The 17,425-nt window shown below is 34.2% G+C and overlaps 1 protein-coding gene across 2 annotated transcripts in view; it reads right to left on the bottom strand.

Annotated features, from left to right (window-relative positions):
* Positions 1-4,789: 4,789 nt before the first annotated feature.
* Positions 4,790-17,425, bottom strand: part of LOC105045485 (uncharacterized) — a 32,381-nt gene continuing 19,745 nt past the window's right edge. The window contains exons 9-20 of one of the 2 annotated variants that reach the window (XM_010923819.4): positions 17,329-17,404; positions 17,029-17,211; positions 15,765-15,925; positions 15,056-15,161; positions 14,583-14,796; positions 14,211-14,494; positions 13,766-13,887; positions 11,911-12,055; positions 11,106-11,198; positions 8,600-8,673; positions 5,723-5,776; positions 4,790-5,630 (exon numbers count right to left, since the gene is read on the bottom strand). In XM_010923819.4, coding sequence (XP_010922121.1) covers positions 5,327-5,630; positions 5,723-5,776; positions 8,600-8,673; positions 11,106-11,198; positions 11,911-12,055; positions 13,766-13,887; positions 14,211-14,494; positions 14,583-14,796; positions 15,056-15,161; positions 15,765-15,925; positions 17,029-17,211; positions 17,329-17,404 — 1,816 coding nt within the window. In that variant the 3' untranslated portion in view covers positions 4,790-5,326. Of the gene's footprint in view, positions 5,631-5,722; positions 5,777-8,599; positions 8,674-11,087; positions 11,199-11,910; positions 12,056-13,765; positions 13,888-14,210; positions 14,495-14,582; positions 14,797-15,055; positions 15,162-15,764; positions 15,926-17,028; positions 17,212-17,328; positions 17,405-17,425 lie in introns of those variants that run through there. The other variant, XR_832082.4, reaches the window with a different exon arrangement.

The following is a 17,425-nucleotide window of genomic DNA, read 5'->3' on the forward strand; positions in this document are numbered from 1 at the left end:
GCAGTCTATATATATATATATATATATATATTAAAATAGAGTAAATGGGTTCGTGCAAGTCCGTCCGCCAGGTGGGCTTATTTCTGTCCGTCACATGTGTAGAAGAGAAAAAAAACTCGAAAAAAGGTGGGTGAGGGCTCGCGAAGGCACTGGATCAGAATTGCATGGCTTAGGTGATCTAAAATTTGAGGAAAATAAGGATTGTGACGGCGTGAGCCGTAGAGGGAGGAAGCGGAGGTGGGTGGCTGGGAGGAAGGTGCCAGAGTTCTGTGGAAGAAAAATCGTCCACCCACGGAGATCAGAGAGATTTTTGAGGTTCCAATTAGAATTTTTTCCGAGCATACAGGTTTTTGTGCGAGTTAGCAATGATGGAAGCGGCGCGGATTTAAGCCTAAGAGAGAGAGGTAAGGGCGTGGACATCTTCATTCATGGTAGAGAAAGATGGAGACAGAGGTGGATTCGGTCGCAGCTTTAGCTAAGGCAGCGGTGACCGTGGCCGCGGCGACTGTTGCGGTGGTCGTTGGAGAGGATGGCATGATGAGGAGGAGAAGTGGATGCCCGTAAAGAAGAAGAAAAAAAAAAAAAAGGGAGTCGCACGAAGAAGAAAGAAAAAAAGGAGTCGGACGGGTTCAACTGTGACTCCAGGTGGGGTAATAGCGACCGCCGCCATGGCGGTCGTTGCGGTGGCTGTCGGGGCGGGTGGCGCGATGAGGAGGAGAAGTGGATTCTCGTGAAGGAGGAGGAAGAAAAAAAATGAAAGAAAAAAAAAAAGAGAAAAGAGAAGAAAAAAAAAAAGAAAAGGAAGAAAAAAAAATTTAAAAATAAAAAAAAAAAAGAAAAGAAAAGAAAGGAAAGGAAAGAAAAAATTAAAAAAAAAGATTTTATGAGGTCCTCGATTAGAAAGATTTTTTTTAAAAAAAAGAGAAAAGATAATAGAAAAGAAAAAAAAAGGAAAAGAAAAAAAAATTTTAAAGAAAGAGGAAAAAAAAACTAGCATACAAAACCTGTAATATTTAAAATAAATTCTTAAATAAATTAAAGAAACCTTAGAAAACAAAATCTTGAAAAAAAGAATTAGAAAAGTGAAGAAGGGAAGAGGAAGAGGAGGCTCGGATTCATCGTTTAATCAGTAACTAAATAAAAATAGCTACAATCGATTATTTGCTAAATGAAAAATAGTGCATTGAATATTGGTTGTCACTCCAAGAATCATTCCGACCTTTTCATACAATCCTAAAAGCAACTTTCTAGGTGGAATTCGATAAGGTCACTAGAAGCTTCCCATCTATCTGGAGGCCAAGGTTTGCAGAGAATGGAACCACACAAAAAGAGAGAGTAGAGTTTGCAGAGGACAAACCATATTGCGCACGCGCGCGCACGCGAGGGAGAGAGAGGGTTTGAGGATGGAGTTATATAGAGAAAGAGAGCGGTGAAAAGAGAAGACTAATTCTTCATAGATATTCAATTTAACAGTAGGAGATTGGAGATTGAGAAGGGGCTCCTCCCACTTTCGATCAGAGCCTCAAAAAAAAGGGCAACTGGAGTAATAGAACGATGGAGGCTTTCTTCCTTTTCTCCAAAAAGTCTTAACCTTGACTACTCGAAGAGTCGAGGTAGATTGATCTCTATTCTCCACAAAACCTTGATTTTAGGGTACAGAAAGGGTTGATCCGAGCCAAAGAGCAATGAGGATGGTGGTCTTCCACTTCTCTAAGAAATTCTAACCCTAACCACTATAAGAGTCAAAGATGAAAACAACTATAAAAAGGAAAGAGGAAGGAATGATCAGGCCACACTACTAATGATGGTGACCAACCAAACCACCACCGAACCAATCTCCTCCAAAGAGATTTAACTTGAGCGGATGAAATTGGAGATCAAGGAGGGACACTTCTCTTCTTGATCAGAGCCTCATAGAAAGGGTGACCAGAGCTCGAAGCCACATAGCAATGGGGATGGCTGGAAAATGCTCTTCCTAACCCTAACTGTTGAAGTCAAATAGTCAAAGACGGAATCTGGGAAATCTCTTGGAAGCTTGGATTCAATTGAAGTATAAATGGGTTTGAGTCAAGGGTAATCAACTTCGAGCACAACCATTGGTGGTCTATTATATATAAGGCGTTCGATTAAACGTGTTTTAGAGATGGCAAAATCGATCCGATCGGATGGGTATGCATTCTACCCAAATCCGATCAAATCTGAAAAATAGGATTTGACCGGATTTGGGTTCGGATTTGGATAAAATCCGAAAACTATAGCATGGGTATGGGTAGGGTATGGGTAGTGCTATGTTCTATCTAAATTCGAATCCGAACTCGATCCGAACCTACGGGTATGGGTAACATCCAAACCCATATCTGAATGTATGTGTCTATAATTCTGTTTTAGTAATTCTATTTTAGTTAATAATATGTATAAAATTATTTTGATTATTTATATGTTTTATGTTGAATTGTAATTTTATTTTTATGTTTGATTTCTATAAATTTAGACTTATAAATTATGTTTTATGTTGAATTGATAATTTTATTTTGATTGATAATATGCATAAAATTATTTTGGTTGTTTATTTTTTTTGGGTATGGGATAAGCATGGGATGGGTATAGGTTGAGTATGAAAAAATGGATTATCCATGGGTATCTTCAAACCCATTGGATATGGGGATGAATATCTCTTTTCTTATCCGATCGGGTATCAGATAGGATTTGGGTATAAGGTATTAAATTCAGATTTAAGGATGGATAATACACTACCCGACTCAAACCCTACCTATTGCCATCCCTAACGTATTTAACTGGACCCAACTTGCTTAATATTGAATAGGCTAAACAAGTTATGATCCTGGAATTCAAATCCAACCTAATAAATGGACCAAGATGGATGATTTTCTTTATGACCTGAATATATTTAGCCCAAACATAAACCCATTTGCAGCAGATTAGATACAAATCGGGTTGATTGTTCGCGTCATTACTTACCAACTATACAAATATGAATATGAATCAAATATTAAGCATATCCAAATTAGTTTTAAATGAAAATACATATAGGTCAGATGTTAGTTATATCTATATTTTTTTCTATCCAAATACGTATATAAGTCTGATATTATTCGGATATAAATTGGATATCCAAGTGAATTTAATAATAAAAAACTAAAAAAATAGCATAATCATAAAATCTGTTTTATGAAATTCACTATCAAAATTACATACGGCACATCATAACTAGGTCATAGTTAAGACACAATTATTAAACTTATATATAGATTAATTTAACCAAGGTGTTTGGATCATTGATCCAACCTAATTTTTATTAAAAATGCATCAAAACTTAGACTACTTAAATAAAACATAATATAAAGTATTAATATTTTCTATATTAAATACCACTATTATTTTTACTTGTACATGAATGAAAAGAATCACAAATTATTCTTTTTTTAAAAACTTTTTTAAAAAATTATCTCCAAATTAAATATAGCAATATATTTAAAATTTAACTTTTAAAATATTTTATAGAAAGATTATAGTAATATATTCAATTATTGATATTTTTAAATATTTAGAGAGAGAGTTTCTAAATATTATAAATAATGAAGTTATTACAGCAACTCCATATCACTATACAGTATAGACTAACTCAAACTATATGAAAAATCAAGATCGTAGACAGCTACAGGGCCCAAAGGCAATCATTGAGCAAACTCTATCTTATTTGTATTAGTTGGCTATTGGCCTAAACCACACCATTACTATTGGAGTGTGGCTCAGCCTCTAAACCATAGAGATGAGTTTTTGCCTCATATAGCTTAGACCTAAGATTGGAGACAATTAAGGATAGATTTGTATCACAGATGCTGCCGTTCAAAAAAATTAAGGGGTATCTGATTTGCAATCGAAATCGAAATCAGAATTAAAATCAAAATCGCTTGGAATCGAAATCAAAATTATCAAATTTTTCCAAGCGCTTGGTTCATGATCAGAATAAAAATCGAAATCAAAATTGAAATAAAAATTTAAATCTATAAATGAGAATAGGGATTGAATTCTATATAGATTGAGTCATTCTCATTCTACCCTATAATTGAAATCGAAATAAAACTCCAACCAAACAGTTGAAATGAAGAACATCCATTCCCATTTCGATTCCATATCCACTCGCCCCACCCAAACACTCCCTACATTAAGAGAATGTTTGGTTGGAGGGAGTAGGAGTCTGGAATCGAAATAGGAGACTTCTATTCCAACTGTTAGATCAGAAAGAGTCCCATTCCGATTCCGAAATAGAATAAAAATAACTCAATCTATATAAAATTCAATTCCCACTCTCCTCTATGGATTCAATTTTCCATTACAATTCTGATTCCGATCACAAACTAAACACTTCAGGAGATTACACTTCAAGAGATTTAACTATTCCGATTCTGATTCCAAACCATTCCAATTTCTATTCCCATTCTAATTTCCGTTGCGAATGAAACACCCTCTAAATAAAGGGCATATAACTAATATAATTCTATCATCTCCAAATTTTCACCTCCAGCACTGCACAAGCATTCACCGATTTATGTTTTGGCCATTGATAATGTGCATACCATAAATTTTGCAAAGCGTGGTACGAATGTAAATCATTATGTGAACTTGACACAAAAAATCTAGAAGCTTGACATGAACAAGCAAATAATCATACGCTACCTCAAACCTTCCTATATTTTCGAGAAGAAATTCATACATTAGCATTCGTGTAACATGTCATTTCATATCAAACAAGATAATTTCAATCCAATTAAATTGATACATGCATCACCAAAAAATAGAATTTGCCATTATTACCAATTTTTTTAGATCAATTTTACATCATATTCATAAAAATCAATGCTATAATTCCAATCTCCTCAATTCCATTTCATGTGAAAATGCATATTGTATTTTTTGGTAAATTAAATGCATAATTCATCAACTACCTATAAAAATATTTCCTTAAGAACCTACACCTATGGCATCGTGTGGACAATTACCAAATGCGTGTCATCATGGTCACGTGAAAACCCATTTCTCCTTTTTCATACTGATTTCATCACCGGTTTCCCCTTTCAGAAAAGCAAATGCAAAAGGCATTTTACAGTAATCTCTTGCATTGTTTTGTTGAAGATGCCGCCGAAAGAATCCATCCGAACATCTCATCACATTGTTTAGATGAAAATTGCTAAATGCACGAGAGCTTGAGCAGTGGAATGCAAGTCGATCAAGCTATTCTGAAAACTGAGTAGATAGGTGCAACTTAAGCTTGGATAATAGCAGCTTCTAAACATTTTGTGATTGCTCAGTCAAATAGTGGTGCTGCATCCATGCAAAGATGCACCAATTTCCGTTGGTACTGTCCGTAGTACTCGCTAACAGCAATTAGGTCTTCATCCTCCAAATTCCTGCTAGGCAAGTGAAATTTTTGTTTCATCTCAAGTGTGGATTCCAATTGTTCATCTAATGGTCCAGATTTTGAGGCAATCTGTGCATTTATCTCATGGCAGGCAAGCAAAAACATGGCAGCTGTGTCAGGCTGCTGCGCACTTCTAAGAGCTGATAAAGCCTCAGGGAGTGCTCCAGCAGCAACATACAAAATCAGAGCTCTGTTAAGAATGGGGCCGAACAAATTGTCAGTTGATAGCAGCAGAAGGGTAAATGAAATCTTTGTAAAATATAATCTACAGAATCAAGTTACCTCCAGATGTTATGTTCATTATAAAGAACATAGTCAGCCCATCTTTGCAGAACCCTGCAAAGTAATGCATCAAAGAAGGAAAAAAACATTCAAAACATAAGAGGGAGGTCATTTCCAAATAAATACCTTCCAATTTGAATAAGCAACCCCAGACATATCCATCATTTATAATTTTTTTAAAAGAAAAATGTAAAACAACACTATGCTGTAAAGATAAACCTCGGGCAAAATGATAATCACCCAATGCTCATTTTTCAGCTGTGAGAAAGTGCAACCCTCATTTTTTTTATTAAAAAAAGGATAACTAGGACAGGAAAAAGCCCAAGTGAGATAGAGTGAGGGTGGCTTCTTACCCAGGTTACTAGTATCCGACATCCAGTGACCTTACCAACTGAACTAGCTGGCACCCTTTATCTAAATAAATGCTAAAATAAACAACAAACATGTGCAGGAAAGATGACGCCAGAAAAAATCTAAATATAAAGGTCTAACTTATAGCGAATATATAATAGAATTATTTGATAACTTCATTGTTAGTGAACAATCAAGATAAGGGACATGTCAGTTTTGCTGGATTAGCCACTAAAGTTACATTAACATTTAAAGTTCAGATAACTGAGATAAGACTTTCTTTTTTTTCCCCTTAAAAAAATCTATATTGGTGACCATAATATTTAAAAAAATAATATCACATAAAAACAATATATGCAACACTCAACCTGGTGTTGCTTTTCCTTTTGTCAGCAAGCTCAAATTATAATATCTTAAACATTCCTGGCAAATCAGCATTTAGGCATATTGATGTGTTCCCATTATATGAGGTGCATGAGTCAACTCAACACTCTAATTACTTAAGGTACAGATTTAGACTTCTATGATATGAAGAGGCATATTCTAAAGATATGTTAAAAATAAAATCATATGGAATTACACTTCTCAAAGATGATTCGCCAATTCCATAAGCTATTTATTGTGATTAAAAATTTAGTAGAATTTATTTTTTTCTCATAGAATTTTCTTATACATGAAACAATGTTTTTTGAATTTAGTGGTAAACAAGATTTTAGTTTTTTTATACAGGGTTGTATGATTCATATACCTCTTTAGTTTTCGGTAAAAATAACTAAATTATTTCAGAAAGCTAGTAATTAGTAAACAATGTAGCATTTTGATAAGAAGATACTATTTAGTACATCCAGTTAAATGTTTTTAATTGTTTGGTTCTTACTTTTCATGATTTGATTATAAATTACCAAAGTGAACTGACTCAATTTCAAAAGCCTGTTAAATAAGCCTATAAACAAAAAGGTGTTGTTTGAACAGTAAGATGTTATTTAGTACATTAATTTGACAATTTAAATTTTTTTTTTAATCTTTTGGACAATCACTTGGACGGCCATGCATGATTATACTTAAATTAAGCTAAGATTTACCGACTCATGTTGCCACCAAATGATGGAATTTTCAGGACTTGGGTCATCAAAACTTCACTGTTCTTCACTCCCTTCTGCAACCAAGATGACCACGAGTGCTTCTTATTCAAGATTTATGATGACAAGCAATTGGACAGGTACCATGAATTTGAGAATGTTTCAAAAGATTGAAAGGTGAGAGCATATTCTGATCCATTTAAGAAACATAGAAACCATGGCATTTTGTTCTAGATTGGGTAAAAGAACTAAATAACATCACTACTATTTTTTTCATCCCTCCCATACTGCAGCTTACAGGCATGGCCTTATTTTGTTAAAAGCGAGTGCATTATCTATAAATCTCGGAGATTGGATCTCCCATGTGAAGTTCCTAATATTAGCTGCATATGATGTTGAGCACCCATATCTTTCAGCAATATTTTAAGCATGACAACCAATAGTATGTGTATCAACTTCAACATTCATCATTGAAATGATACAAGGTCTAAGATCCATTTAAACAAAACATGATTCAATGCTCATCGTATGTCCATTCCTGAAAATGGTCTCAATTGGATATGGTCTTTGCAAGTTTTGTTTAACTAAATTTCTGATCTGTGTTCCAGTATGTGTTAGCGCATGCCAGATGTTGACAGAGAATAGCAGGAAGTATTACATTTGAAGCCAAGACAACACAGCATGACAAACAATAATATGACATAAATGTTTAGGCAAGAAAGATGACAGATGGGATAAGCTAATGTATCACTGAATAATGAAATAGGTGCTTGGAGCAATTCTGGGATAGGAAGAATTTATCACCAGGAGTTCTCAGAGGAGAAAATTATTTGTTGGAGCCATGGAGGCTATAAGGGTTCATGCTGTGATCCCATATCTGCCTTTTTCCTCATGTTAATCACTTCTCATGTGTAGAACAGATTGACATAGGCTGAAGGACAATCATGACATCACATGTTGGAAGAGTGATCTTAAATAACCTTGAGAACTTGGTCTCAATGTGTTTACAAGAGCTACATCTCTCTAAATTTATAAAGTATATCCACCATCTTTAAACAGTAGACCAATCTATGCCTGAAAAATACTTTCCTATGTGTAAATTTAATCTTTAGGATATCCAAGGCATGGTTGTCTTCTTCAGCCATATACCGAGTTGTAACACAATATGCATATCAATGCAGAACCTAAGTGAGCAAGTACAATACTCTTACTTTAAAACTTTCTCAAATTTGCTTCAACCTAGCCTATACCAAAGTTTGTTCTTAATTCAACTACTAACTCCTGCAACATCATATAATAAGCCAACTGATATACAGGATATTGAACTGTAAACAGATTTTTTGTAAGAAAATAAAGTTCCAAGAATATACAGAAACTAAATTATTACTCCAGATAAGATATGAGAATTAGATTATTACTCCAGATAAGATATGAGAATTTATGGCACCTTGCATAATCAGATCCATGCAAATGAGTTGCAGCTAAAGTAGCAGCATCTGTCCAGCACCCAGCATCTTGTAGCTGCAACATTAGGAGTTCAGTTTCATTGAAGTTCTAGAAAAAAGTTAAAACAGTTTGATGTAAGAGACTTTAAGTTTTCTAAGAGATTCTTGTGTGACGAAAAATGACATGAGAGTCTATATATAGCAGGCCCTGCTCCCCACTCAGATGGCATTAAGACTATGGTTCAAGGCTTTGAGCTCAAAAGCCCAAATCATTTATAGAATCAGATGAACTGTATCTAATTAGTCTAAAACTTTATATATTTATTACAATAGTACTTGAATGAGGGCAGTCCTAATGCCAAGTTCACACCTTAATGCAAATTTAAGTTGTAAATTTCATTTTGATAAGTATCTATATAATTATAAATTTACCTAGTTAGACTTATCAAACAATTGATGAAGGATCATATCTGAAATATTTTTTTGGCTCACATTACATAGTTGCTAAGGAGGGTGGGCTTTAGCACAATCATAGGGTCAATCCATTATAACCTGGGTATCGCGAGTTCAAAACACAGAAATAACCTCTTTATATATGAAGGTCAGGCTGCATACATCTAACCATGGTTTGCTGAATCGGACTGAACTGTCCAATTTGGCCCATATCGAGCCGAACTGGCACAGAAATGATCCAGTTCGGCCCTATTTTTCAAATTAACGCCGAACCGAGCTGAACTGCCCAATTTGGCATGGTTCAGGGCCGAACCGATCAGTTCGACATGGTTACCATTTTTTTTACTGCCAGTTGGTGGATTTTTTTTTATTGTCAATACGATATGGTATGCAACCAGCATCATACCATACCTGCCGGCAACCGGCATGCTGGCCAGTATCGATTCAGCCTTCTTTGCATCTAACCCTCACCAAACGCAATAGTGGCATGAGCCTCATGTGCTAAGATGCCCGTTACACTATATTGTTGCTATGCTACCCTTATTTCCTTAACTACAAATCTACCATAACTATATAATTACTTCTTGAAAAATAAAATAGCATGAAGTATGTATTGTTTGACACATGATCATTTGTTCGAATATAGTATGGCGTCTATGTTTTGTTCAATACACATTATATGAATTAGTATGCGATTTATTCGGTAGAACTTATGCATGGTTTACGAAAGGGTGAGCCTTGGCATAACTGTAAGGGTGCTCCATCATGACTTTGCTGTCATCGGTTCGAATAATAGAAATAACCTCTCCTCACATGAGGTAATGCTGCATATATCTGATCCTCCCCTGACATGGCAGTGGCAGAAGCCTTATGCATTGGGCCACCTTTATTCATGTATGGTAATATGAATTCACCAACCACTTTGGTTTCTTGCTGAGAGGGCATATGTCTGTGTAGCTCGATGAATGTGGCCTAATATTCTAGATGGCATGTGATGCAACATTTTTTTCTACCCTTGTTTATGTATGGTATATAAATTCACCAACCACTTTGGTTGCTTGCTGAAAGGGCATACCTCTATGTAACTCGATGAATTTGGCCTAATATGCTACATGTCAAAATTAATGCAACATTTTTACCATAGGAGGTTGGGTATATCATAATTGTCATTCAATGCAACAACATAATCTTTATATCAAGGCATATAATACTATGCAAACCCCCACCCTGAAAAATAATTTTTAAGCTTATGAATGAAGCCTTAGTTTTTAAATAGATGACTGTTTGCATGAAATCGATTATCCTTAGCAGCTGCTAACTTCAACAAGAGATGGCTCATTGCTCTATTCAGTTTTACATTAACTTTGGTGGACAACCTTTAAACAGAACCGCAAATTCATGTATGAACACCTCAAGTTCAAAGAACAGAAGGTGTACCGATGTTAGCACCAATTTGCATACATGAATGATAAACTTCACCAACAATTGAAATGACATAACAAGATATGCTGGACTTACACTTTGTAAAGATGAACAGCCAACTAAAGCAACAAACCTAAGAAAGCTCTCCTGCCCTGATTCTTTAACTATCACATCATGCCCAATTTAACAACTCAATAATTCCAAAAATACTCAGGATTCTCGATAATTAAAAACTCATTGAAGACGAAACTCATAGATTTGAATATATATATATATATATATATATATATATATATATATATATATATATTTTTTTTTTTTTTTTTTTTTTTTTTTTTTTTTAAATTTTCCCCTAATGCTATAGCTTATAAATTCATGCATTTAGCCATAAATCCTATCTTTCTCCTATCTTTTGAGGATACATCCAATGCCTCAAGGTAATGTTCGTCACCAACACCCAGAACAATACTTTTTGCATGCTACCCAGTATTACAAAATACATTCATATGCATGGCAAGTGCTTATGTCTAATAAACTATAAAAAAACTATTTCCTATTAATAAGCAAGTGTCATTCCAAAAAAGTGCAGCTTTGCAAAGGTAAAGTTAAACATACTTGATGAGGTCACCTAACCTGAGAACAGGCTTCCTGATACCTTCCAACAGCACAAAGAAGATGAGTCCCTGAAAGCGACTTGTCTGTCCTCACCATATTGGCTGCAATGACCTATATAACAACACGGTCATAAACAAATTGATATGTCAAGGTAAACATAGAAATATTTGATGATAGTACAGCCTCAAACATAGGGGTATAAATGAGCCAAACATGAGCCAGCCAAGCATGGCTCTAGCTCAGCTTGTTTTACATTTGAGTCGAGCTTGAGCAAGCTCATTTAAACTCCAAGCCAAATTTGAGCTATTCCTGAATGGCTCATTTAAAAATCCGGTGAGAGCTCAGTTCTTTCAATGCTATCATTTATATAGTTTGGACTAAATTTTTATTCTATTTTAATTATTTATTCAAATTTTATTTTTTATAAATTATATTAATTTATAATAAAATAAATATAAAAATATTTTTAATTAATAATAGTTATAGACACAGCTAATATGTCAATTAAATTATGTACATATTTAAATTTTAGGCTAAATCAAGCTGAGCTTGAGTGAGCTAAGCTTGTCTCACTTGCTAACCTTTGCGAGCCAAACATAAGTTAGCTCATGAATAGCCTGCTCATTTGCCAGCATCACTCAAAAGACCCGAACTGGTCTAATTAATCTAAAGGTGTTATAACACAGACCCCAATTAGATGTGAAAAGGTTTCTTTCTTGAGGTTATTGTAACCAAGATGTGAATAATGAGAGGAATAGTAATAATAGTGGAAAGGGCAATGTACTAAAAGCAGCAGTTCTAAAATGGAAGGTAGATTATTCACCTTCACAGCAAGTTCATGCAACGACCTCGACACAGCAGATGACAGTGCCACTGCTCGTAAGGCATTGGGATAAAACTGAGATCCTTCTGGAGGGGTGGAGAGTAGCAAAGACACTGCAGCTTCTAAGTCTCCAACAGAGACATGCCTGATTTACAGATTAAATAACCAAAATGTCTAGTCAACTTGTAAAACCACATCCAATTGAAAAGGTGCCCACAACCCTATTCTCAACACAAACAAGAATTATCAATATAATACATATATTTGTTTAGATTTTTTACATGTATACCCTCCCAAACATTCAAATTTGCATAAATATCCTTTCAAAATCGATATCTGCATGTATACCCTCATAAAATATCTTTTTTTACATATGTATCCATATCATCTAACACCATTAAAAATTAACAGTTTAACATTAAAATGACTAAAATATCCTTATTGATAAATCTACAAAAAGAAAAAATTATAAGGATATATATGCAAATAACAATTTTATTTGAGTATTCACGCAAACATGAATATTTGGAAGGATATACACGCAAAAAATCCTTAACATGAATACACCTCTCTTGATTTGTTAATTCTTTCCTTATTCTAATAGAGAAAAATTAACATATACAACTAAAATAATAAATTTACTTAATTTATTAATTTACATAGATAAAATGATCTTTTCATCAAATGATAGATCAAAATTATTTTATCTAGAAAATAAACAGATCATAACCATCCATATTTCCTCTAATGTATAATAATATGCTTCTAAGAAAAGTATCTAAATCTGATATTAAATGAATAGTTGGTACATTTGCATAAAGTGGACATAGTTGTGGATTTGGGCATTATGTAACAATAATTTATAATCTTATTCTATTTTATTTTAAAAAATTTTATCAAAAATATCTTTGTGAAGTGCATAAGATATATCATGTTGTTATAGGATGGACATAATCATCCCATCTTACATAAAAATAAAATATAATATAGTATTGTAATATATAAAATATTATATAATATCGTCATCGCGTTGTTATATTATGTAATATGTTACAACATTGTAAAGTAAGAGGATCTGAATCCATCTAGATGAAATAAAAAAAAATTAAATTAAATTTTTTTGCATGTATATCTTTCTAAATATTCAAATTTGCATGAATACCCTCATGAAATTGCTGTGTATATACCTTTATAAATTTTTTTTTTGCCCATCTACCAGTAAGGATATTTTAGTCATTTAAATTTAAAACCATTAATTTTTTAATGGCATTAAATGATGTGAGTACATATGCAAAAAAATAAGAAAAAAGAAGGATATGCATGCAAAACAAATATTTTATGAAGGTATATATACAAATATCAATTTTGAAAGCATATTCATGCAAATTTTAATATTTAGGAGGGTATACAAGCAAAAATCCTATTTGTTTGCATGATCACCAGGCAGCAAAAGCAAACACCTGAGTTGACAAAAGTTAGAACATAAAGCATGTGATCACACCATGCAATAAGTTGGTTATACTATTCCCATGTTACCTGGCCTTTTTTTTTTCTTTTGCAGGAATTTGGGTTGGGAAGTGGAGAGGGCAATCAATTTTTGACTTCCAAAATTTTATATACCCTCAATATAGAGGTAAACAAACAATTAATTAGATAAGAGAGGTCCTAAGATGTTGTTTGATTGTACTATTTGCTGCAACTTTCATAATGCTGTGATTCAATTTATATATATATCTACATGATTGCAGTGAAGGACGAAATATTCTCTACACGTATAGAAAGACTGGGGGAGGATTTATGATAAGGAATGCACCACACAAACAGTGATTTTGTGAAAGATCCAAAAGCTACTTACTCATGTACACGCTTCTGAATTGCTTCTTCTCCATCCAATTTTTCATGCCAAGGAATTCGCTCATTTGCGTTCTCCCACAATTCCTCTTGCTTGAAGGCCATGAAATTAAGTTGCCCACAGTTCTGCAACCCATATGATTTTTTTTTTTGTTTCAAGGAGTAAAAATTGGAAGCACATGCATATATGTGCGCACACATGCATGCAAGTGTGCATATGCATGTATATATGCATGGATGCATGCAATCTATGAATGTATGTAATTAGCCTTTTCAACTGCACTACCCCCTCTGCCCTTTCTAATCATTGCAATTATCAGATGAATAAGCATTTAGAAACTTATGGGAAACTTAAGTAGAAACAGTAGCAATGAGTGTGGCATGATAAATAAATTATAACAAAGATTAACAAACAAGGAGCTCCTAAATTATTATGTAATTTGTGTTACCGCCATATCCTTTGTTGCCCTTCCTGGAACAGATCTTTCTCGAGATGCTATCCTGTTTAGTATAGTGAGACTTTCAGCTTCTGATACTGACGATTTAGAAACCTCCTGCAGAGATCTGTTTTCTGATTTATCCAACGAATGACAAAGAGCTTGAGGCAGCTGTAACCAGAAAAGGGCTTCTGAAAATTCACCAAATACCGCAGCAGCAAAGGCAAATCTTGCTGCAGAACCTTTATTTGAAACAGAAGCATACAGTCTAGCCCTTTCATCATCAAGTATGCATCCTTCCTCCCCAAAAGAAAAGGTGAAAGCTCAATCCAGGTTGAAATTATAATTTTAGGAAAACCATATCAAGAAAGAAAAATAGCATACCCTCTTTCCGATATGGTTCTAAAACCTTTAGAAGTAGTTCAGGCACCACAGAATCCCCGACTGCAGGAAGGGTTGAATTGATCATGTAGTTGCGAAGGTCTTGAACTGATGCTGGACAGGTTTCAGGAGTCTGACAAGGTAACATATCAGCAGCCGTACTGCTCTTACTGAACCAAGAGGATTTTACACCTAACTGCAAGATCATTCGCAGTGCCTGTAGAGAGCGCCTATGATGTAAGTGCTGTATATCTTTCAAATATAAATCAGAAAATGTGTAAATACACGTGTATCCTGACATGAATTGTGGTCATCAATGAAGGCACAATACCTGAACTTAACAGAGACTAGTAAAATTTCAATTGCATCTAACCTGTTACTAATGGATAGAATTGGTGCAGTCCAACCATCTCATCCAGAATAAGTAGATCAAATACCATACAGTATACTGTTTGCAAATGTTGCATATTCCTTACCAGGGCATGTGCTGTGGGTAGTAGTATGGGTAAGCACAATGGCATTGGCCGGAACCTCTCTTTCAAAACGCTTGCCTTCAAGCTTGAATTGTTCTTGGCATCATTGCTGAATATCATAATGACAAAAATGCATAAATAAATGTCATGCAAATCTTGAAGCACCATGTTTAAGTAAGAGAAAAAGCATCAGAAAAGAAGTGAAAGCAAAACTACTAGCAGACAATGCAATAAAGAAAAGCTATATTATACGTTGTTGGTTATTTAGTACAAAACTTTCAAGATCTATATAATGGAGAACATAGCATAGACAAAAGGGCTTTTTGTGTGTATACCCTTATAAATATCTGAAATTCCATGTACAGCCTTGCAAATTTATTATTTGTGAATACCTTTATAATTATTTCTTTTTGCATGCATACCCTTATAAATGTGTATATGCTTAACTCAATAATGAAAGATATGCAAAAAGAAATAATTTATGGTGGTACACATGCAAATAGTAAATTTGCAAGGGTATACATGCAATTGTATATACTTATGAGGGTATACATGAAAAATAAATAATTATAAGAATATATACAAATAGTAAATTTGTGAGGTTATACATACAAATTCGGATATTTATAAGGATACGCGTGCAAAAAATAAATATAGAAAGAAAATGAAATGATGATGATGATTGTAACCGTTATAATTGGAAGCAACGTACATGTTAACCTCAATAAGGCGGAAACTACTGTCAGCTCCAGCAATGCATAACACGAGTGGTTCATTTTTGTTTGTCCGCGTTGGCAACCAATCGAGTTCCAATACAAGGGTTCCAGGAGACTGTGGCTGGAGAAGGGCATTTGCCAATGGATCTGATGTATCCTAAAAATTGGTAACATCTGAAACTTAGTACGAACATAAAAAATAACAACTCAGACATAAACTCTAAAGGATGGACAATTACTCCACATTCTCATAATCAGATGAGTTTTCTGGATCAGTGAGATATGGAGGAATTCTTTGTACTAGGCCTCTTTTTCCCTTTGAATATATTGATGGGTCACGACATCAATAGCTATTCAAAATTTTGATAGCCATTCAGATGAAAAGACAGGATTTATAGCCTCTTTCAAAGAACAAGAAGATACCTGTCTCTCTGATAATGTCATTTTAGTTGGTTCCTTTTCATATTATGACTAAATCTGAAAATTCATTGTTATGTATTGGGTCTTCAGGTTTGCGCATGTGTATTTATTGCACATTTTAAAACACCTGTTATCACTAGTTAGTAGGTAGTCTTCTTCTGGAGGCAGTTCTGTTTTCTAACATATTCACGTACACCTTTTGTTTAGATAAGTAATCTGAGATTTTCACTGTGACTCTAAAGTATGGCGATAACATCGCAAACAGTTAATTGTTCCTACTGCCTCTGTTCCAACAAGATACATTTCATGTATCAAGCTAATGAATTTGACAATTAAAACTTCAAGTATCCCACATGACATCAAGAAAAGACAGCTTTAAATTTGATCTTGAAGTTACAATCTATGTACAAACACCAGCCTCACATATGTTGCCAAGAGACTGCACACACAGCACAATCAAGAAGATAAAAAACATTATTGAATCGAGAAAAGTAATGCTCACATGTAGAGGGCAAGAGAAGAACATGTAACAACAGGGTTGGAGACAAGGGAAATCAATGCAAAGAGATAATCTCAAGCAAATTGAAAAACAAAAAACAACTAGATAACTTGTTTAACCAGGCAATAAATAGCAAAGCACAACTATTGGAATGTTCAAGGAATGCATGTTGAGGATGTCCCATTGTCATGAAAGATTAACTTTCACTACCAAATTGCATGTCACTTATCAAAATCCAGATTTCACCTTTCTGTCTGCATTGACTTGGACCAATAAAGTAGATGGTTCTTAATCATTGTAGAGATTAAAAAAATGATAATATAGCTTCACTTTTTACTTACAAGATCAAATATTGAGAATGTGTTGTCATAAAAGAGTACAGCAATACGCCCTCTGCTACGGTCTCCAGAAACAACAGGGGAGAATTTTATCCTCCTAATTCCTTCTCTATGAGTATTAAATGATGAAGAAAGACCAGATGTTACATCCCACCAGCGTATGTTGCCTAATCTGTCCCCCATAACCTAAAGATGAATAATAACAGTCATCCAAAAGTTTCCTTGGTAAGAAAAATATCCAAATAGAATAGGAAAGCAAGAACTTTAACGTGTGAAAACCACTTGAAAGCACAAAATACATACTACGTGGGGAAGGCGATATGCCATAGCAGTAATTAATCCATCTGAAGAAACAAATGAAGATGAAGGCCATTTTGGTCTGAGAAACAGGACCCAAACA

Source organism: Elaeis guineensis, chromosome 2 (genome assembly GCF_000442705.2).
Source record: "Elaeis guineensis isolate ETL-2024a chromosome 2, EG11, whole genome shotgun sequence".
Classification (NCBI taxonomy): domain Eukaryota; kingdom Viridiplantae; phylum Streptophyta; class Magnoliopsida; order Arecales; family Arecaceae; genus Elaeis; species Elaeis guineensis.